At 44.8% G+C, this 21,869-nt stretch overlaps 1 protein-coding gene across 1 annotated transcript in view; it reads left to right on the top strand.

The window, feature by feature from the left end:
• The window catches only part of LOC123350395 (butyrophilin subfamily 3 member A3-like), a 42,144-nt gene extending 31,744 nt beyond the window's left edge, over positions 1 to 10,400 (top strand). The window contains exons 9-12 of the mRNA XM_044988964.1: positions 912 to 938; positions 5,661 to 5,681; positions 5,882 to 5,908; positions 9,586 to 10,400. Coding sequence (XP_044844899.1) covers positions 912 to 938; positions 5,661 to 5,681; positions 5,882 to 5,908; positions 9,586 to 10,151 — 641 coding nt within the window. The 3' untranslated portion in view covers positions 10,152 to 10,400. The remainder of the gene's footprint in view (positions 1 to 911; positions 939 to 5,660; positions 5,682 to 5,881; positions 5,909 to 9,585) is intronic.
• Positions 10,401 to 21,869: the final 11,469 nt, after the last annotated feature.

Here is a 21,869-nt window from a genome sequence, read left to right as displayed (position 1 = left end):
CTTTCCCTTGCAATCTACAACAAAGATGAGATTGTTGTCCTAAAATTCATCTCCTGTCTGATTTCTCCAAAATAGTTTCTCTTCTCTCCTCCAGCACCTTCTTTGCTTCACCTGCAACTGCAACTTTCATTCCATTTTTCATCCATGATTTCTTCCCATGTGTCCCCTGTGCTTTAAACCTCACAGACCAATGATGATCCAAAGTGCCTCCACACTGTATAACTGCAAATCTCTTATTAAAACACATTTCACTTCTAATGCCTGTAAACCAGAGCTTCACAAAGTAGAGCTGCTTGAAAAAATGGAAACAATTTTCACAAACTTTTTTTTCCAATTTTCCCCTTTTTCCATTTATAGTTTCTTCACAGTTCTGAAATAAACAAAAAAAACCTGATCTGCTCCATCATATAATGAGATAAAAGAAATATTAAACAAACGTACACACATTTAAAGATTAATTGTGGAACTAACTAACAGGACTCTGCTAAAGATATCTGTCAATCACTCTTTTTGCATAGCATCCTTCATCTCAACAGGAAATTGTCAGTGTACATTACACGCTCTTAGTGGCAGGAGCCTCATTGAGTTAAATGTCTGAAAGCGTGCAGCAGGCTGTTGGCAAGCTACAAATAAGAAAAATAATGGCAGAGATCACTCAAAGCCTCTTCAAATGTTTTGCACTCTATTGTTTGAAATAAATGGCACAGAGACTGAGTCGTAAAAACAGATGGCTATTAAATATTGAGTGAGAATTTAGCAGGATCCCTGCTACGCATGGGTAATAGTAGAATTCTCTATGAATAGTTTTACACAATGTTCTCCATGGATCACTAACTCTTTGCTCACTCTCTCAGTTCTTATTCTCTCTCTCTCTGCTGTTCGTTGCACTAATTTTAATTACTATTTTGCAGCAATTCACGACATACTAGAAAATATGGGTAAGAAAACTTATTTATTTTGTTACTTGTCTTAGAATAAAAGAGGTGAATGTTCTGGTGAGTCTGTCTAGGGCATCTGGAAGGTGAAGCCCAATAAATGTGGTCAAATACCAGCCTGTGAGACTCTGCTTCTACTTCAGGAACATAAGATCTGCCATATTGGGTCATAGCAAAGGTCTGTCTAGCCCGCTATCCTGTCTCCTACAGTGGCCAGTACCAGAGCTTCAGGGGGAGCGTACAGAGCAGCCAATTCTGAGGAGATCCATCCTAAGCTTCCCCTCCTGTGTTCTGGCTATCAGAGATTTTGGGTCACCTCCAGCAAGAGGTTGCATCCCCGACCATCTTGGCTAATACCCGTTGACAGACCTGTCCTCCATAAATATATCTAGTCCTTTTTTGAACCCATTTATTAAATTGGCCATCACAACATACCAGGTTGACTGGATGTTGGGTGAAAACAGTACTTCCTCTTATTGAATTGAACCTGCCTATTAATTTCATGGTGTGACCCCTTCTTTTTGTATTTTTAAAGCAAACCATGTGGCCCATTATCCCCACTCTTTTGGGATTCAGAAACATTCTCCTTTGATCATGAGTCTGTCTTGCTTAATACATTGTAGCAAAACTGTGGGAACAAATCAATTTTTATTTATTTATTTATTTGTTTATTTGGTTGTTTGTTTGTTTATTACCATATCACCTAGCCAAACTCCACTGTGCTAGGAGCTGTACAACATGTATTTGATGAATTACAGTAGCATCTAGGATCCCAGTCATGGCACTTGCTAGGTGGTGTGTATTATTTATTAGGTGAGTTACAGTAGCACCTAGTATCCTCAGGCATAACCCAAGAGCCCATAGTGTTTGGTGCTGTATGTTATTTAGTAGGTGTATTATGGTAGTGCCTATGAACCCCAGTCATGGAGCAGGACCCTATTGTTCTCAGTGCTGAACAATCACAGAACAAAAAGACAGCCCTTGCCTCAAGGGGATTACAATCTCAGTAAGACTACAGATGTTACTATTCTACACGTCATGGCCACTTGGACGTCTATGACAATAGCACAGATGGAACCCAGGTCTCTCCTCTTTCTATAACACAGGCACCTACTGCATCAGCTAAACAAATGTCTTCAATAACTGTAAGATGTATAGGGCTTGTGAAATGCAGGTGAACAGTTCTGATTCCATCCAGCACAAGGCACTGGTGATACACACACACTTGCAAAATCATTAAAATGTTGTGGCCCTGTCTACCTTAGGATTATAGCCTAGATGCAAAGGGTGATGACATCTTTATACTTACACAGATTCAGGTATATAATGATGATGTACACTAACCATAGTGCTGAGATTATCAATATTAATGGTTGTGAGTTTTTGTTTTGTTTTGTTTTAGAAATTATCTTCATTTTAAAACCACTGTAGTCATTGGAACTGCAACAGGGATGAATTTGGCTCATTTCGTTTTTGCAACTCTGCTATTAGGGAGACAACAGTCATATAAGCTAACACATTCTACACTGTTCTTCAGTATCACACAAAAATTGTGAGGCAGAACTCAACAGTGCTAGACTGGTAAATGATGATGTTTTAGATAAGAACTGAAAACGTTTATTTCTGGTGCCTGATTGTATGATACAGGTACAATAATTTACGTAAGCTTTATGAGGCTACAACTACAAAAACAGACCCTGGTAGTCACTTTTGGCTAGAAACACTTCGAATGGCTGAGTTAATTGGGGACTGCACTGCAGACAATTGAATATAAAGATGTTGGGGAAGTATTTATATACTGGAATGAACCAACATTGCTCTTTGCTTTGTCTCTTTGATAGTCACAGCACAGAGCTTGTACCATATCATTGTCAATTACAAGTATTCCTAGGATTTTCAAGGGAGCTTAAGGAAAATAGGTGCCCAGCTCTCATAAATCTCAGCCTCAGTCACCATGCTATTGCCACTCTTCCAGTAAAGAAGCTCTAAAACTAAAAGCTCAGTTCTTACTTAGGTGAGTAGTCTCATCAACTGTTACCATGGTTAAAGAACTACTAGCACACAAAAACACTGGTCTACAATTTTGGAGAAGTCGTCTGCTTCAGAGATAAAATGTGCTATTTATTATGTATTTTGATATGCTGAATTAAAATATGACAATTAAAACAACTGATTGGCTACTGTTTCTAAGTTATTTAGGTTTTTACATTTTATGTCTATGTATATTGTGTAGATAGTAGAGTTTTAAACATAAATTGTAAACCTAGGTCTTTTCATGTGTTTATGGATGCTTTACATGATAATATTTCACCTGTCCTGTTTATGTAACACTTTAAAAATCAACAAAAGGGTTATCTAACTAAAATTTATTATGAAACAAAAGGCAAAAAGCTATTATGTACATAATTTAGTCCTATTCATTGTCTACTCGGCGCTTCTTGGCTTGTCTCTTGTATTCATTAAATGGAGTATCTCTTGTCACTGTCCAGCAATAGTCTGCAAGCATTGATGGGCTCCATTTGCCCTGATAGCATTTCTCTATTGTTGCAATGTCCTGGTGAAATCGCTCGCCGTGCTCGTCGCTCACTGCTCCGCAGTTCAGTGGAAAAAAATCTAGATAAGAGTGCAAAACATGTATCTTTAGTGACATGTTGCAACCAAGGCTTTTGTATGCCTTGAGGAGGTTTTCCACCAACTACCTGTAGTTGTCTGCCTTGTTGTTTCAGAAAAAATTTATTGCCACTAACTGGAAGGCTTTCCATGCCGTCTTTTCCTTGCCACGCAGTGCATGGTCAAATGCATCATCTCAAAGAAGTTCACGAATCTGACGACCAACAAAGACACCTTCCTTTATCTTAGCTTCACTTAACCTTGGACATTTTCTACGGAGGTACTTGAAAGCTGCTTGTGTTTTGTCAATAGCCTTGACAAAGTTCTTCATCAGACCCAGTTTGATGTGTAAGGGTGGTAACAAAATCTTCCTTGATTCAACAAGTGGTGGATGCTGAACACTTTTCCTCCCAGGCACCAATGACTGTTGGAGTGACCAATCTTTCTTGATGTAGTGGGAATCTCTTGCACGACTATCCCATTCGCAGAGAAAACAGCAGTACTTTGTGTATCCAGTCTGCAGACCAAGCAAGAGAGCAACCACCTTCAAATTGCCACAAAGCTGCCACTGATGTTGGTCATAGTTTATGCACCTCAAAAGTTGTTTCATGTTGTCATAGGTTTCCTTCATATGGACTGCATGACCACCTGGAATTGATGGCAAAACATTGCCATTATGCAGTAAAACAGCTTTAAGACTCGTCTTCGATGAATCAATGAACAGTCTTCACTCATCTGGATCGTGAACGATGTTGAGGGCTGCCATCACACCATCGATGTTGTTGCAGGCTACAAGATCACCTTCCATGAAGAAGAATGGGACAAGATTCTTTTGACGGTCACGGAACATGGAAACCTGCCAGGAGATTCCACTGCTGTAGTCTGGAGCCCAACAGCTCTGCCTTACTCTTGGGTAGTTCCAAATCCCTGACAAGGTCATTCAGTTCATCTTGTGTTATGAGGTGTGGTTCAGAGGAGGAGGATGGGAGAAATGTGGGTCCTGTGACATTGATGGTTCAGGCCCAGAAGTTTCATCCTCTTCCTCTTCCTCGTCTGACTCAAGTGAGAATGATTCTGGTGCATCAGGAACCGGCAGTCCTTCTCCGTGGGGTACTGGGCGTATAGCTGATGGAATGTTTGGATAATGCACAGTCCACTTGTTCTTCTTTGACACACCTTTCCCAACTGGAGGCACCATGCAGAAGTAACAATTGCTGGTATGATCTGTTGGCTCTCTCCACATCTTTGGTACTGCAAAAGGCATAGATTTCCTTTTCCTGTTCAACCACTGGCAAAGATTTGTTGCACAAGTGTTGCAGCATATGTGTGGGGCCCACCTCTTGTTCTGATCTCCAATTTTGCAGCCAAAATAAAGGTGATAGGCTTTCTTAACCATAGTGGTTATACTGCGCTTTTGTGATGCAAAAGTCACTTCACCACCAACATAGCAGAAGTTATCTGCACTGTTCACACAAGTACGAGGCATCTCTGCTCACTTTGGCTAAACAGAAATGTGTCCCTTTGCAAAATCAAACACTGACAAATAAGAGAGCATGACACTGTATGATTTCTAGAGCTGATATAGGGCAATTTGTTCAGCAGAGTGATGTAAGCTTTGTTATGATTGCATCATGCATGATTTCTAGGAATAACATGATGCAATTCATATCATGTATGACGCAATACCAGCTTCAGATTGCATCATTCATTGTTTTGCCTAAAAAGCAAGTACTGTCCAAACCCAGGCATAGATTTATTCATAGATCCAGTCAAAGATGTATTTTAGTCATTTCTGGTTTAAATTGAGATCCCTTCCCTTTATAACTCACTTATCCTCCGCTATTCCCAAGTCAAGGGTCGTATATACTGACCCAATAGCATACCTTGAAAACTAGAGCCAATCAACAATTTTAAGCATAATTTTCATTCTCAGTGACCCAGAATTAGTAAAGTTTGACTACATTTATTTCAGAAGCATTTTGCCTGTAGAGCAGTGAAATTGCATGACTGAGCCCCACTGTCTAAGCATTGTTTGTACAGAGTTCTCAGAATTTTAAAAACAGTATCAGAAAAGAACTAGTTAGGGTCAGTCACTGAAGTTTCCTTTCATTTCAGATCGACTCTCAGGAGAGCTGGGTAAGTTGATTGCTTTTAAATTATCTGCTTATTCTTTATATGAAAATTATAATTATTGCTCGTGTATTAATGAGATTAAAACAGCATGAAGATGAGTGTGCTATAAACACATGGGTAGGCAGACAGAAGATATTTTAAACTCCATTGTATTTCACTATGCTATAGATTGTCAATGCAGTAATTGCTTTTTCCCTTTGTAGAATTCAGAAGAGCTCAGAGCTATGCAGGTAAGCTCCACTGCATACAGTAAACCTGTTATCTATAAATTATGATATTTTCTTTGACAAATTAATATTTGAATTGAAAATCATTCCTTGTATATTGACTAGATATATTTACAGATGATTTAAACATATATTATATCTCTCAGTCCATCGGTACCTTAAATTCTATTGTATTGACCTGTTTCCCAACAGCAGCAATTATCTGTTAAGCACTAACGATGAGCTCAGTGCTATAGAAGCATGTGGAAGGTCTGGTCCCTGTCAAGAACAGTTTACAGCTGAAGGCCCCAGTCCAGCACAGTGTTTAAACACTGGCATGACTCTAAACATGAATAGCCCTGTTGTCAGTTGTTGGCTATGTGTGTGTTCTCTCTGTGTGGGCTATGTCTGTGTTCTCCCTGTGTGCTATGTCATCTCTACGCAGATCACTGACACGGCAGACCTCGATTGAACTGCTCAGTAAAACCACAGACTTGGGTCAGTAGTGAAGACACTTGGCCAGGTTGATTGTCAATGAAGTACTGTAATAGCACCTGGCAGACTCTATGGGGATATTAAGACATGTATGCCCGTTACAATGGACTTGGCTCAGTGAGCGGCAGGACTCTCTGCTCCCCCCTAGTCTGGACAGACATCCCCTCTGTGACCCCTCTTTTATACACTATACAAACACATTACGTATGGCATGGTTAGTTACCACCCCTTACCTCATACCTATTGGTTCGCTCAAAACATCTCTATCCATCTCACTGTCATCCTGACCTTATCTTTAAGAGGGGTCAGTGTGTCCCAGTACTACCTTTGGGGAGTGTATTTACACTGTAACCTAGTACCGGGGTGTTCCGATACTACCCATCTGGAATGTGTTTACATGGATACTTTGTGTCTAGGAGTGCTTGTGTTTTTGTGTTCTCCTTGCCAAGTTCATGTATTGGATAGTGAACTTGCAAGCAGGCATCTGCTTTGTAACAGGGCCTGACTTTTGCTCATAACCTGACTTTTGCTAACTTTCCTTTATAGCAGCAGGGCCTGACTTTAGTTCAGGCCTTAGGCCTCATACCAGGCCCTTTATTCCGGGCCTTATGTCTCAGGTTCTCTCTTTCTACTACAAGCCCCATCATTGGTGCCTAATAAATAGAGAAAAATATTCACACACTGCATGTTATGGATAAAACCTAAACAGTACTTATGTCTTATAACATGATTTTGTGTGTATGTGTGTTTCTGCAACAGCATTTTGCTGTTGTGGATTAATATTAGTGGTGTTTTACCTAAGAAAAAACATCAGTGTAGAGAGGATGTGTGCCTTGCATACTAAGAGAAGAGGGGTCACCAGGAATAAGAGGAAGCATGGGAAAAGGCATAAAGCTGAGGGGGAGAAGAATAAACAGGGAAAGTTGGGGTGAGAATCTGGTGGAGTGAAAGAGGGAATAGTGAGAGATGAAGGTGGAGAGGCAGGTTCCCTATGCAGAGCCTTGAAGATGTGGATGAAAAGCATGATCCTGATGTGCAGGGTCAGAGGAAGACAATGGAGGGATTAAAGAAGGTGACTGACAGGTGAGGCAGTGAGACACAGACCAGGTGAGGAGCCTGAATTAAACTCTTCTGGTTTAAATGAAAGTTGGGACATGAGGTACAAGCTGGGGAGGTGAGAGAGGAGGAGGCTGTGGGAAATGTGGATACATGAGATGACCAAGAAATGGAGAAGCATTTTAGTCATAGGGATAGGCAGGGAGAGGTGGATTGTTGAGATGTGGTGAAGAAAAAACAGACAAGGTTTGTCAGCAGAGAGACAAGGTGAAGATAACACCAACGTTGTGAGTCTGTGCACCACAGTTAAGACAGAGCTGTCCCCAGCAGTGGAAAAAGGCAGGAGAGTGAAGGCTTTGGGAAGAAGAACGAGTTCAGTGTTAGCGATATGGTGTTTAAGCTGGCAGCGGAAGAGTGTGTCTACTGTGAGCATTCCCAGAGCTCTTCAGGCAGAGCAGGGGACCCGACTGCACCATCTTCCAGTTTACAGCTGAAGGCCCTGGTCCAGCACAGTGTTTAAACACAAGCATGACAAGATAAGAAGGATGTGGAAAAATTGGAAAGAGTCCAGTGGAAGTCAACAAAAATGATTAGGGGGCTGGAGCACATGACTTATGAGGAGAGGCTGAGGGAACTGGGATTGTTTAGTCTGCAGAAGAGAAGAATGAGGGGGGATTTGATAGCTGCTTTCAACTACCTGAAAGGGGGTTCCAAAGAGGATGGATCTAGACTGTTCTCAGTGGTAGCAGATGACAGAACAAGGAGTAATGGTCTCAAGTTGCAGTGAGGGAGTTTTAGGTTGGCTATTAGGAAAAACTTTTTCACTCAGAGAGTGGTGAAACACTGGAATGGGTTACCTAGGGTGGTAGTGGAATCTCCTTCCTTAGACGTTTTTAAGGTCAGGCTTGACAAAACCCTGGTTGGGATGATTTAGTTGGGAATTGGTCCTGCTTTGAGCAGGGGGTTGGACTAGATGACCTCCTGAGGTCCCTTCCATCCCTGATATTCTATGATTCTGTGATTCTATGATCTTAAGTGTGCTGCTTGATGCTCCCCGTCATGCTGGGAGCTCTGGGATGGACCATGTGTCTGGAAGATCAAGCCTGAAATAAGTCTCCTATTTAAAGACAAATAAAGCAATTCCAGAACAGAGCTTCACTCCAGGAGTAATTCACCCTTTAAGTCCAGTTTTTAAAGCACTTGTGGTTTGTAACATAACACTAGAATTTCACATCCTTCTGATCAGTTGTGGTGGCCTTACGACGTGGCAGAGCATTGTGTGATTCTTGCCTTTAGGTGTTTGTGTGTGTGCGCGCACGCATATTATACTGCACATAGTATTTGGTACTAAAAGGTGCTAAAAGGTGCTGAGCACTCTGACCTGATCCAAGGAAGCACTTGCCATCAATTGAGATACTCATATTCTGATGCGCTTTGCTTGGCTACTGAACTCAGCACATTTCAGGATCAGACCTCTAGTACTTTTCCTAATGATTTTTCCATAGCAACACATAGGAAGTATCCTGCTTCTCTTCACTAAAAGGGTGGGAGTATCTGAATAGCACATCCAGCAGCCATCCAGCCACAGCAGGGCAGGATGGGTCAGAGCGATGTGTTTGCACTATGCTCCTTATTGCTCCTTACTGCTGCTCACAAAGGAGCAGTTTGTATCTCACCTCCAGAAATTGCTTCCTTCTGGCCCAAAGCCAGCAGATGTCGCTTTCTTGGAGCAAAGACACAACAGTAAGGACCTAAGAGATTTTTAAGGTCAGCCTTGACAAAGCCCTGGCTGGGATGATTTAGTTGGGTTTGGTCCTGCTTTGAGCAGGGGGTTGGACTAGATGATCTCCTGAGGTCCCTTCCAACCCTGAGATTCTATGATTCTAAGCCAGCTTCCCTGCTGCCTTACTCCAGTACTGGAGTGTAAGAGCAGGAAGAGCTCCCCATGCCCTCTCCCTGCCCCAGGGCTGGACTTTGCCTGCAGAGTGTGTAAATTACTGTCATACAGTACCTGTTATGCTGATGTTTATATGAATTTGTCATTTTAAAATTCATTTCTCCCCTGTTTTTTCCCTGTCTCTTCTCTTTACTCTGAGTGTCCCTGATTCACTCCTTACTAACCAGGGGACCATTCCGGTTTCTCTCCCCAGTTCCCATCACTCTGGATCCGGATTGCAAACACCCAGAACTCAAACTGTCAGAGGATCAGAAAAGAGTCTGGCAAGAACCTGCATCTTCTGACCTGGATGCAGCCTCCGGGGCCCTGCTCGTGGTGGGGAAGGAGGGGTTTATGGCAGGGAGGCAGTACTGGGAGGTGGAGGTGGGGAAGAAACTGGACTGGGAGCTGGGGGTGCTTAGTCAGTTGGCAAGGGACAGAGTGAAAAGAGAGAAGGCAGAGAAACTCCCTGAGGAGGGATATTGGTCTCTGAAGAGATCCCAGGGAGACTTTTTTTCAAGCATAAAACATGATAAGATTGAAAAGAAGTATATGCCATATAGAGTGATTGGTGTATTTCTGGATCAGGAAGAGGGAAGAATCTCATTTTATGATGCAGGGATGATGCGCCTCATCACCACTATCCCTGCAGAGTTTACTAATAACATTTTGTATTACCCATTCCTCAGTCCCGGGAACAACACAGGCGAGCAGAAACCACTAGCAATCCACCCCATCAGAGTCCCTATTCCTTTAAAGCCTCTAAGAAAGGAAAAATGAGCTCTAGTTACTTTAGAGAAGTAAAATTCAAAACAGAGGGGAGAAGGGAATGTAAACATGTGAAACACCAGAAACAGTAAAATAAGTAAAGTAGAAACTGATGATAAAATAAAACACATAAAACTGAAGAAAAAGGACAAAAATGCTTGTCATAGGCTTGTTGACTCAGAAGTCGAAATCAATAAATTCTGAAAGGAATGAGACTTGTCTTCATAGAAATATTTTAATTTAACTTTCTATTGCATTTTTTTTAAATAGGAAAATACTTTAGTGACAAAATCTTGTGGGTGGGAGGTGTTGAGATGGAGGAGAAATGGAAGTGTGATATTGCCAAGCAATGTAGCAATAGTTTGAAAAGACACCATTATGGGTGGCTACTCAAAAGAAGTGGATAAAATCTTGCAATTATTCAGTTGCTGGTTAGGAGTTATACAGGAATGGTTATGAAGAAAAGTTAAATAAAATACAAACCCTGTATCTCAAAAAGCATATTAGCTCTCCCCTGTGACATCTAAAGCAATATTATGAAGAGAGAGTTTGATTATGCAATACAGAAAATTAAAGAAATAAGGTTATGAATAAAGTGTAACTTTATGCCCTCTTGGAAGTCCTCAGATGTTTTCTGCTGCCTTTTTAAGTGGTTAGACCTCAAAGAGTGGTGGTGTCATTATGATGTATTTTTTATTAAACTGTCCATATTTCAGCAAACATGGAACCTGCCTCTGAGTGTATTTAACTGATGGGGATAATTCCCTAACTTTGGCTCTATTGATCCCAGTACATATAGTAGCTTTGTTAATACATTATATGAATCTGTAGGTACTACTGAGTCACTAATGTAGCTTAAGCAGCACAAAATTCATTATATTCCTCAGAAACCTTGAGTAGTTACTTTATACATGAATCCTGGGCTTCATATTCTACTTTTCCCACACTAGCTCAGGCAGCTTAGGAATTAAAATGAGTCACAAAGTGTTAGGAACTTTCTCAAGAAGTAAAGCCTCCTTGTGTCTCCAAATCACCTGCCCAGTTCGTCTCAAATAAACAAAAACAAAACTATTCTACAGATGGAGGAAAAAAGAGAGTAGATTTTAATACTTCTCCTTATAATTGGACTCTCTCTCTTTCTCTCTGTCTCTCTCTCTCTCTTTCTTTCTCTCTCTAATGATAAAATATATATTTAATATAAGCCAGATACCAAGAGGGAGGAAGTATGACCTAGTTAATCAATCTCTGGAGTGGGGTTCAGGAGACCTGGTTTCTGTTCACAGTTCTGCTGCTCTTCTGGGTGACATTGGCCCAGTCACAGTCTCTCTGTGCCTCAGTTTCCCCAACTGTACAATGATAAGGAAACTGACGTCCTTTGTAGAACACCTTGAGATCTACTGACGAAAAGTGCTGTATAAAAGCCAGGTGTTATTATTACTCTAAACACCAAATACATGTTCTTTTCCTCTTTTATTTTACTTATTTTGTGTGGTTTTATTTTTATGCATTACTTTTCCTCTAAAAGGAATCCAAAGCTGCTTATTTCAACACAACTGAAACAATTCAAAAATACCTGGTGCTTTAAAATCATTTTGAACATCACCTGTCCAACAAATACAACCTGATATAATTGATTTGGATAATACAGCATCATGGTAGCCGCTGTATGCTCTTATCATTTAGATTCCTGCACCCTGGCTTTTTAGTTATACCAGCTTCCTTCCATTCTTTGGTGTATCCAAATAAACTGTCCTGAGTAAAATCCATCTTTAAGGATATATGTTCATGGGCGCCAACTTATATGGGCTCCTGGGGCTTTAGCCCCAGGAATATTCACAGTGAGGGGCTCTGCTCCAGCAATATTTGGAGCTAGGCTTCTCCGCTGCTCTGGGCTGCCGGCAGCCTCCGGCAGCCCAGAACCTTTTAAATCCCAGCCGCGGCTGGGAATCAGAAGGCTCTGTGCTGCCCGCTGCGGCGGGGAGCCCAGAGCCCTTTAAATCTCAGCCGCCGCCGGGAGTCAGAGGGCTCTGGGCTGCCTGCAACTGTGGGGAGCCCAGAGCCCTTTAAATCTCAGCCACGGCCGGGAATCAGAGAGCTCTGGGCTGCCCGCAGGGGCAGGGAGCCCAGAGCCCTTTGAATCCCAGCCCCTGGCCGCTGATTGCCCCCTCCCCAGACCCCTGCCCCAACTGCCCCCCAGGACTCCCACCCCCTATCTAAGCACCACTGGTCCTTGTCCCCCGATTACCCCCTCCCGAGACCCCTGCCCCTAACTGCCCCTTGGGACCTCAGCCCCTATCTAAGCCTCCCTTCTCCTTGTCCCCAACTGCCCCCTCCTGAGACCCCACCCAACTTCCCCCCAGGACCCTCCTACCTGTCCCCTGATAAACCTCCTGGACTCCCATGCCTATCCAATTGCTGCCTGTCCCCTGACTGCCCCTCCGAACCTCTGCCCCATCCAACCCCCCCTGCTCCTTGTCCCTTGACTACCCCCCGGAACTCCCTACCCCTTCTCCAACCCCCAAACCGCTTACTGTGCCACTCAGACCAGCGTGTCTGGCTCCGTGCAGCTCCAGACAGTTGCTGCCATGCTCCCCCATGGAGCCCACAGCCCTCTCCCACCCCCAGCACCTGCCTTCCAGATTCGAACACCTCAAAATTCAGGAGTGCTCAAGCTCAGTTTGGGCAGCTTTTACTTCATTTCTCCCAAATCAGTTTTGCCTGCAAGGTGCCAACTGAAGGTGTTGAAGAACAGAGAGATCGGGTGGCCTCCTAATGCCTGGAAAAGAGACAAAGGCCGGAAGAGGGAGTGTCAGTGCCTGTGTGGACTTCTGGGAATTGCACGGTGTGGAAGGGGATGCTGTGATGCTTTGGAACAACTCCATACAAAGCCAGTCAGGACTCTGGGGGAGCCTCCTCTCTCGGAGCATACTGTCTCCAGGGCAAGAAGCTTACACCTTCCTGGATCTGACCTCGGAGCATTCAGCATGCCCTTCCACATCATGCACTTTCCACAGCAAGTCTGCCCAGGCTGGTCCTGGAGCAACCAGAGGTCCCTGCTCCCCAACTCCACAGTCAGATGTGACTCTCAGCCAGACAGTACAACAGAAGGTTTATTAGATGATGGGAACACAGTTTAAACAGAGCTTGTTGGTACAGAAAACAGAACCCCTCTGTCAGGTCCTTCTTGGAGGGTGGGGAGCCCAGAACCAAGTTCTGGGTCTCTCCCCATTTCCCCAGCCAGCTCCAAACTGACACTCCCTCCTCTGGCCTCTGTGTCTCTTCCGGACAGGGAGGCCACCTGATCTCTTTGTCCCCAACACCTTCAGTTGGCATCTTGCAGGGGAAACTGAGGCACCCACACAGTATTCAAAGAAAATATTAAGAACATTCCCACTTCATCACAGTAGATGCAACAAAATATAATACTGTATATTGAAGTAGGCAAGTGCTGCTTCTGAGTTTCCACTTTTAATTGACCCTTGTAATCTTGTGACACTGACGCATTGTAGCTTCATTTTATATCGGCTTACAGGGCAGGAGCGGGGGGGCACCACCATTTTGGGCCCCACCAAAAATTATACATACATGCCGCCTATGTATATGTTGCTCTTGTATTCAAACTGGGTGGGTCAAGGGGCAGAGGTATTTTGAGGAGGCAGATTTACTGAGGTGCAGGTGTCTCAGGAAGAAATTATGCAGTGTAAGTGCCCTAGAAGGGCAATTTTGGAGGGCTAATTCCATATCAGCATATTATGGGGTGCAGTCTCTCCTAGGGGACAGATTATGGAGTGTAATTCCTCTGCAGAGTAGATTAGGGGAACATTTCAACCAAAAACACATTATGAAGTGTAATTCCCCCTGGCACAGAGTTTATAGGATACAAGTCTGCCAGGGTGGAAGATTGGGGGTGGGGGGCAGTTCATCTTGGAAGCAGATAATGTTATTCAGCCCCTCTTCTCTGGTGCATCTTTTGGGGTTTCTGGCCAGACCTAGACACAGTGCTATCAGTGGCTGGCTGGGTTGGGCCACCAGTGGGGCGATATGGGGTCATCATTATTGGGATGCCCAGTTGGGCAGGATCTGCACCCCTGCTGAGCCAGGCCCCTGCAGAGCCTGGAGCTGCCTCAGGACCCAGTTGCCAGAGCAACACACTGACAGTGCAAAAGCCCTTCCTGAGCAGAGTGACATCTGAATGCCTTGGGGGATGCAGAGAGAGCAGGAAGGGGCATGGGGCACAGTATCATTAAAATGGGTTCCTGGGACCTGCCCTTATTAAGGAGTCATCCCCTAAAAGTGAGGGTCACTCTCCTCGGAGTCCATATGAGAGGTCAACTCCTCCCGCAACCTGAGCCCCATCACTTGCAAGTCAGGGCTCTCATGAAATCACTGGCACCAACATAGCTTGGCAGGAAACAGATTTCCCTTCCTGCAAAAATGCTGGAGATTTCAACAGTGTCCCGATCCACATTGGAGTGAAATTGAGAGCTCTCTTTTCTTTTGCCCAAAAGCCAGAGCCAAAGAGACTTACCAAAGGAAGAAACCCAGCAGTCCCTAAACAGTGCACTCACCTGGCATGTAGAAAGCCCAGGTTTAAGTCCCTTCTTCCTCTCATTCACAGGGGCCACTTGAATCTGCATCGTTCACATCACCCAGTATTTCCCTAGGTATGCGAGGGTGATGCTGGCAGACTAGGTCATATCAGACTGTATTCAGGTCAATTCACTTGTTAATATAGATCAAAATGAGTGCAAATGTAAGAGCGTATTCTGATGTTTAAACTTCATGAAAACCAGTGGAATGTTACCTCTATTGTTTTTACTTGTCTGCTTGTGTTATAATGTAATAGCAAACACTTCCACTATGTATACTCCTCTGACAAAATAACCCATCAAAGAAAGCTTGTGAAATGCCCCTGAAACACTTAAGGGCTTTAACAGAAAAATGCTAATTTCAAAGAGAGTGGCCATTATGCTTGGTGGTTGGAGGACAAAAGGCTTCATGAATTCCTAACTCAACCTCCTCAAAGGAAAAACCCATTTGGGTAGACAGACTGTCAGCTTGTCTTCTGTGAGAATAAGATATAAATATGGATTCAGAGAGAAATATTGATATCTCCAGCCTGTTTAGACTCTTACAGGGAAGTATATCAGATGCAAAACAGAAATCCCCAGAAACAATCAGGGTACTCTCAAAAACTTTTGGGAAAGTGGCAGTTTCATAGAATCATGAAATATCAGGGTTGGAAGCAGGGCAGTCCTTAGGCATAGGCAGAATAGGCAGCCGCCTAGGGCACCACTAGGTCTGGGGGCACCGCTCTGCCGGGAGCCCAGGCCAGACAGATGGGAAGCAGTGGAGCATGTAAAAACAGGCTGCTGGGTCCTAGAGAGAGACGAATGCAGCACAGTCTCAGGGAGGGGATTGGCTGCTGGGGTCTCTGGGAAGGGGAGGGGGTTGGGGTTGGGGAAGGAGCTCACCTGTGAGTGTGACTCTTTCCTTCTGGCTGAGGTGAGGTGAGGCAGGCTCAGAGGCTCTGGAACCAGGCAGTATCCTTTGTTGTCCCCCATAACATCCATTCTTCTCCCCCCCTGCCCCATGGAGCACCCCCTCCTTTCTCCCTCCTTCCCAGGAGCATTCCTCTCTCTCTCTCCTCCCTCCCCTCCGTCAGGGCTGGGTTGGGTGAGGTGCGGGGGGGGGGGGGGGGGGGGTGGGGGAAGGAGGCTGGCTGCGTGCCTGCTGAGGAATGAAAGTGAAAGTAACTCACTTCCTCCGCAGTGAGCCAGAATTAGAATGTCACACAGGGCTGGGCTGGGGATAGCCATATAGCCAGATGTGTGAAAAATCAGGACAGGGGGTTGGGGTAGGGTGAGCATATATCCCTATTTTATAGGGACAGTCCCAATTTTGGGGTCTTTTTCTTATATAGGGTCCTTTTACTTCCCACCCCTTGTCCTGATTTTTCACACTTGCTGTCTGGTCACTCTAGGTGGGGGCAATTGGTGCCTATATAAGACAAAGCCCCAAATATCAGGACTGGCTGTTTAAAATGAGGACATCTGGATCTGGTCACCCTAGCTGGGGAGCGCGTCTCCCCCGGGCTGGCAGCGATTCATCTCATCCGGGGGGAGCTGCACAGGGCAGGATGAGCTGCTGTGGCTCCATGGGTGCCCCGTCCCTGAGATCAGATGCTGTGCTAACTTCACCATGGTCTGTTGGGCTGGCGGTGGTGCCCATTGGCATGTGATCGGACCTGAGGGTTTGCTGCTGCTGTTGCCACTCTGCACCCCAAGAGGTGGATTTTGGGGTCTACTGAAGCTGTTGGACCAGCAGGCTGGGGGGTGAGCCAAGCATGAAAGCAGTGCTGTGTTGCCATTTAGATTGTCATTTAACAACTTTGTTTGCCAAAAATGCTTGCTAACAATCTTGAATCCAATTTCAATATATTTTTTTAAATCAATATCTTAGCCAAAAACAGAAAATTAAGTTGTTGACAATTATTAGTGACAGGTTTGGTTTGAGGCAGGGAGTGGACCAGTTTTCATCAGAGAAACAAAAAATGTTGACTGACTTTCCTATAGCCTGTTACTCCTGATAAGAGCCCTCCAACAACTGTAATATGCTCATCTCCTTATTAGTGTTTAGAGAAGGGGTCGGCAACCTACGGCACACGTGCCAAAGGTGGTAGGTGAGCTGATTTTTGATGGTACGCAGCGGCAGGCTGAGCGGCTCAGCCCATCACTGCTCTGGGGTTCCGACTGCTGCACTATTGCCAGCTGGGATACTGGCCACCGGCCCCACTCAGCACCCGCTGCTGGCCTGGGGACCCCCAAGGAACCCCAGGCTGGCAGCGGGCTGAGCAGGCCGGCTGAACCACTCAACCTGCTGTCAGCCTGGGGTTCCATTCATTCAGCCGGCAGCGGGCTGAGTGGGCTGGTGGCGGGCTGAGCAGGGCCGGTGGGGAGCTGAGTGGCTCAGTCTGCTGCCAGTCTGGGGTGCCGGCAGCACTCAGCCTGCTGCTACTCCGGGGTTCCAGCTGTCAGCCCCTTGCCAGTCAGGAGCCCAGCCGCCGGCCCCACTCTGCCTCCTGCCAGCCTGGGTGAGCAGAATCCCAGGCTGGTAGCAGGCTGAGGGGGCTTGGTGGCCGGGATCCTGGCTGGCAGGAGTTGGTGGTCAGAACTCCAGACCACCAGTGGGCTGAGCAGGGCCTGGGATCCTTGTCTCAGGTTCCAGCTACCAGCCCCGCTCAGCCCGCTGCCGGTCTGGGGTTCCATCTACTCAGCTGGCAGCGGGCTGAGCAGGACCAGTGGCCGGGACCCCAGATAATAACAATAGTTTATTTATATAATATAGACATAGAGAGAAACCTTCTACAAACGTTAAAATATATTACTGGCACAAGAAACCTTAAATTACAGTGAACTTGGCACACCACTTCTGAAAGGTTGCCGACTCCTGGTATAGACTGACCATATGTTGTACTAAGATTCTCCTGCTTTTTTTTTTCCTGTGAGTCGGTATAGCTTTTGCCAGCCCAGAAGTTGGGCAGCCAATGTTTTACGTTTTCACAATGTTTTGTCCAACTTTCATAAAGTAAATACATAGTTAATATGAGTTAAAAAGGCCAGGGACACTTCCTTGTGAAGAATCTGTACAGCAGATCATGCTAGAGCTGTGAAAATGTCAGTTTTTGATGGAACTTTAGAGGCAGTGATTTATCATGTATTTTATCATGTGAATGTGCTGCTATTGCCAATGTCTTTCCAAACAAAAATAAGGCACAATAGGACTTCTGTAACATTTCTGTGCTACCTTAATCTAGATGAGATGATTCTGTGCTGACTTCATTTTGGTCACTTTGTGCTTTACCTAGCAGTAAAACTAGGGTTATATTTTCCCACTGTTTGGAAACCCAGCTTATTAAACTGATTTTGCTGCCAAAAAAGCAAGAAAGATTGCTTTTAATTAAAAACAAATCTTTGTTTCAATAACTCTTCATATAAATTTCCAATAAAATTTTGACAAATTAAAAAAATTATATTATTTGCATCATTCTGTCAAATCAGAATTTTTTCTATAGAGCTACTTCTTTAGTGCTAGTGCATCAGCATTACAGTATGCTTAATTAAGTTAAACTGGTTTTAATAACGTGAATGTGGCAAGTTTTCCAATACTGTATGCTTATATTTGTGTTGCTAAGAGCAGATCAGGCACAGGGGCACCAGTTTAATAATCTCGCCTAGGGCACCATAAATCCTAAAGACGGCCCTGGTTGGAAGGGACCTCAGGAGGTCATCTAGTCCAACCCCCTGCTCAAAGCAGGAACAATCCGCAAATAAATCATCCCAGCCAGGGCTTTGTCAAGCCTGACCTTAAAAACCTCTAAAGAAGGAGAGTCCACCACCTCCCTAAGTAACCCATTCCAGTGCTTCACCACCCTCCTAGTGAAAAAGGTTTTCCTAATATGCAACCTAAACCTCCCCCACTGCAACTTGAGATCATTACTCCTTGTTCTGTTGTCTAGATCCATGCTCTTTGGAACCCCCTTTCAGGTAGTTGAAAGTAGCTATCAACCCCTCACCCCCATTCTTCTTTTCTGCAGATTAAATAATCCCAGTTCCCTCAGCCTCGCCTCATAAATCATGTGTTTCAGCCCCCTAATCATTTTTGTTGCCCTCCACTGGACTCTTTCCAATTTTTCCACATCCTTCTTGTAGTGTAGGGACCAAAACTGGACACAGTACTCCAGATGAGGCCTCACCAATGCCGAATAGAGGGGAATGATCATGTCCCTTGATCTGCTGGCAATGCTCCTACTTCTACAGCTCAAAATGCCATTAGTCTTCTAGGCAACAAGGGCACACTGTTAACTCATATCTATCTTCTTGTCCACTGTAACCCATAGGTCCTTTTCTGCAGAGCTGCTGCCTAGCCACTCAGTCCCTAATCTGTAGCAGTGCATGGGATTCTTCCATTTAAGTGCAGGACTTTGCACTTGTCCTTGTTGAACCTCATTAGATTTCTTTTGGCCCAATCTTCTAATTTGTCTAGGTCCCTCTGTATCCTATCCCTACCCTCCGGTGTATCTACCACTCCTCCCAGTTTAGCGTCATCAGCAAACTTGCTGAGGGTGCAATCCACGCCATCCTCCAGATCATTAATGAAGATATTGAACAAAACCGGACCCAGGACCAACCCTTGGGGTACTCCACTTAATACCAGCTGCCAACTAGACATGGAGCCGTTGATCACTACCCGTTGAGCCCGATGATCTAGCCAGCTTTCTATCCATCTTATAGTCCATTCATCCTGCCCATACTTCTTAACTTGCTGTCAGGATACTGTGGCAGACTGTAACAAAAGCATTGCTAAAGTCAAGGAATAGCACATCCACTGCTTTCCCCTCATCCACAGAGCCAGTTATCTCATCACAGAAGGCAGATATACTGGCCACTGGATTAACAGTTTTCTGTTCCCTGACTGACCAGAGCAGGGGCTGCTCCAGGCTAATGAGAACACCTGACTCTAATTAAGCTGTAAAGAGTCAGGTGAGGCCATTCAGTTAATGTGACCACCTGACTCTAATTAAGGCCCTGCTGATACTATACAAAGGGCTCACTCCAGTCAGGCAGGGGAGTCAGGGAGCCAGAGGAGAGGAAGTATGACTGAATGACTGGTTACTGAAGACACCCTAAAACATCTTTAAAGGAGCCCTAAGATAAGGGTGAAGAAGGGAGAAGCAGGAGAGCTGTGGGGAAGTGGCCCAAGGAAATGTAGCAACTCTGGCAGTGAAAGGTTGGCTGCCAACCGCTGCTACCATTAGGGTCCCTGGGCTGGAACCCAGAGTAGAGGGTGGGCCCGGGTTCCCCCCAACCCACCACTACAGGAACATCTCCTGGAAGGGGAAGTCAGGTCCCTGTCAGGACAGGAGGCTGAACAGAGACTGTGGGAGTTCTCTCACCTACATCCTTGCAGGCCTATGATGAAAAGGGCTCAGTAGACTGTAACCCTGGCCCTAGAGAGAGAAGGGATATGTGGAGGGTCACAGTGAGCCACTGAGGCAGCATAAACCACCTAGAAGCACAGGACCCACAGGAGCAAGGTCAGAGCTCTGCCACAGTAACCTTTTATCACAAAGTTCAGTTTGTCTGGGTGACAAGATAGACTGGATCCTCGGGGCTTGTGTGTCTCCTAGTTCCCAACCGGAAATATTTTTTGGTGGGAGGAAATTGAAACTATAAAAAGAAGGGGCAAATATCCTGAAGATACCTCCCTCTCTCTCCCTATCTGTATCTGGCATTGCACCTAAGAAGGCAAAGGAAAACAGCCATTGGACTTTGAGGGAATGAATCCTGACCTGAAGACTTTGGCCAGTAACCTTGCAGGAAGCATGTGATGAGTAATTTTGCTTGAATCTAAAGTAGTTTACTAAGTTAGCCACTAGTAAGCATTTTATCTTTATTTTTCTTGTAACCATTTCTGATTTTTATGCCTCATTACTTGTACTCACTTAAATCTTTTGCTTTATAGTTAATACACTTGTTTTATAGTTTGAGCTAATCCAGTGTGTTTAAGTTTAGGAATCTTTATAACTCCATTTATGAAGATAAGCCAGTGGGTATTATTCTCTTAAAGAAGATAAGAATATAAGAATGGCTGTACTGAGTCAGACCAAAGGTCCATCCAGCCCAGTATCTGTCCACCGACAGTGGCCAGGTGCCCCAGAGGAGTGAACCTAACAGGTGTCTGTTACAGCTATCCCCCTATTCCATTTTGTTTCTTACAGCTGTCCCCTTACTCCATTTTGTTTTTGTTCTCCTCCTGTGGCCGCCCCTCCCTGGCTGTTAAGTTGTTTACCAAGAGCCATTGCCCTTCTCAAAGGGATGGCCACTTGTGCTCCGTGCTAAGTGGGACCACTGCCCTGTTCAAAGGGTTGGTCCTGTTATCACCTTGTTAAACCTGGGCTTTGTGTAGGGTAGGCAATGTCCAGAGCTGCAAGACCTAATGTGTTTTTGAGATCCTGGCCACGAGTCATAGGCCTCATGTGTTTTTGAGTCCTGAGGTATGAACTCACATCTATTTTCCAGGACTCTGCCCAGGCACGTCTCTGTGCTCACCTGCGGTTTTTCCCTGTGTCTCCTCCCCTGTGACAGAGGGAGCCTATCAGGATTACTGGCGGGAAACTGCCTGAGTTTGTCTTTAAAAACAGGCATTTTGAAACAAACATCAGAAAGGTTCCTGCATTGCTCTCGTTTTATTTTTGAGCGTACCCCCATTTTTAAACTCCCCTCCCACGAACAACAAATTTTGCCTGGAGATCTCCTGATTATTGCAAGTGAATTGAGTCCTCTCTGTGTCCTCTGATGCTGAAACTGCTGTGCCTGTCTCTGTGCTTGCTGCTGTCCTGGGGATTGGTAAGAACTCCCTCTTGCAAACTCCCCCTGCCCTAGATGCTGGCCTTGTTTCCCCAGGAGACAGACCCAAGCTAACTCCTTGGTCTGTATCTGTAATCTGCTTCTAGCTCTGCAGTGCCTTTGCTGCTAGAAATAAGCCTGTGCCACTGCTAAGCTGTAACTCCCTGAACTCTATTCTGGGCACACACCATTCTGCCCTCTGGAACTACCCCTAGTATAAGGTGCACCCATTAGGTTAGGTTTAGCCTTTAGTCTAGATAAATTGTAATTTCATTTTGCATAGCTGTGGTTAAGTTAGGTTTAGCATTGTACTCTGTAAGTT

Source organism: Mauremys mutica, chromosome 15 (genome assembly GCF_020497125.1).
Source record: "Mauremys mutica isolate MM-2020 ecotype Southern chromosome 15, ASM2049712v1, whole genome shotgun sequence".
Lineage (NCBI taxonomy): Eukaryota > Metazoa > Chordata > Testudines > Geoemydidae > Mauremys > Mauremys mutica.
Note: the sequence above shows the minus strand (reverse complement) of the source record. Positions and strands in the feature narration are given on the sequence as shown.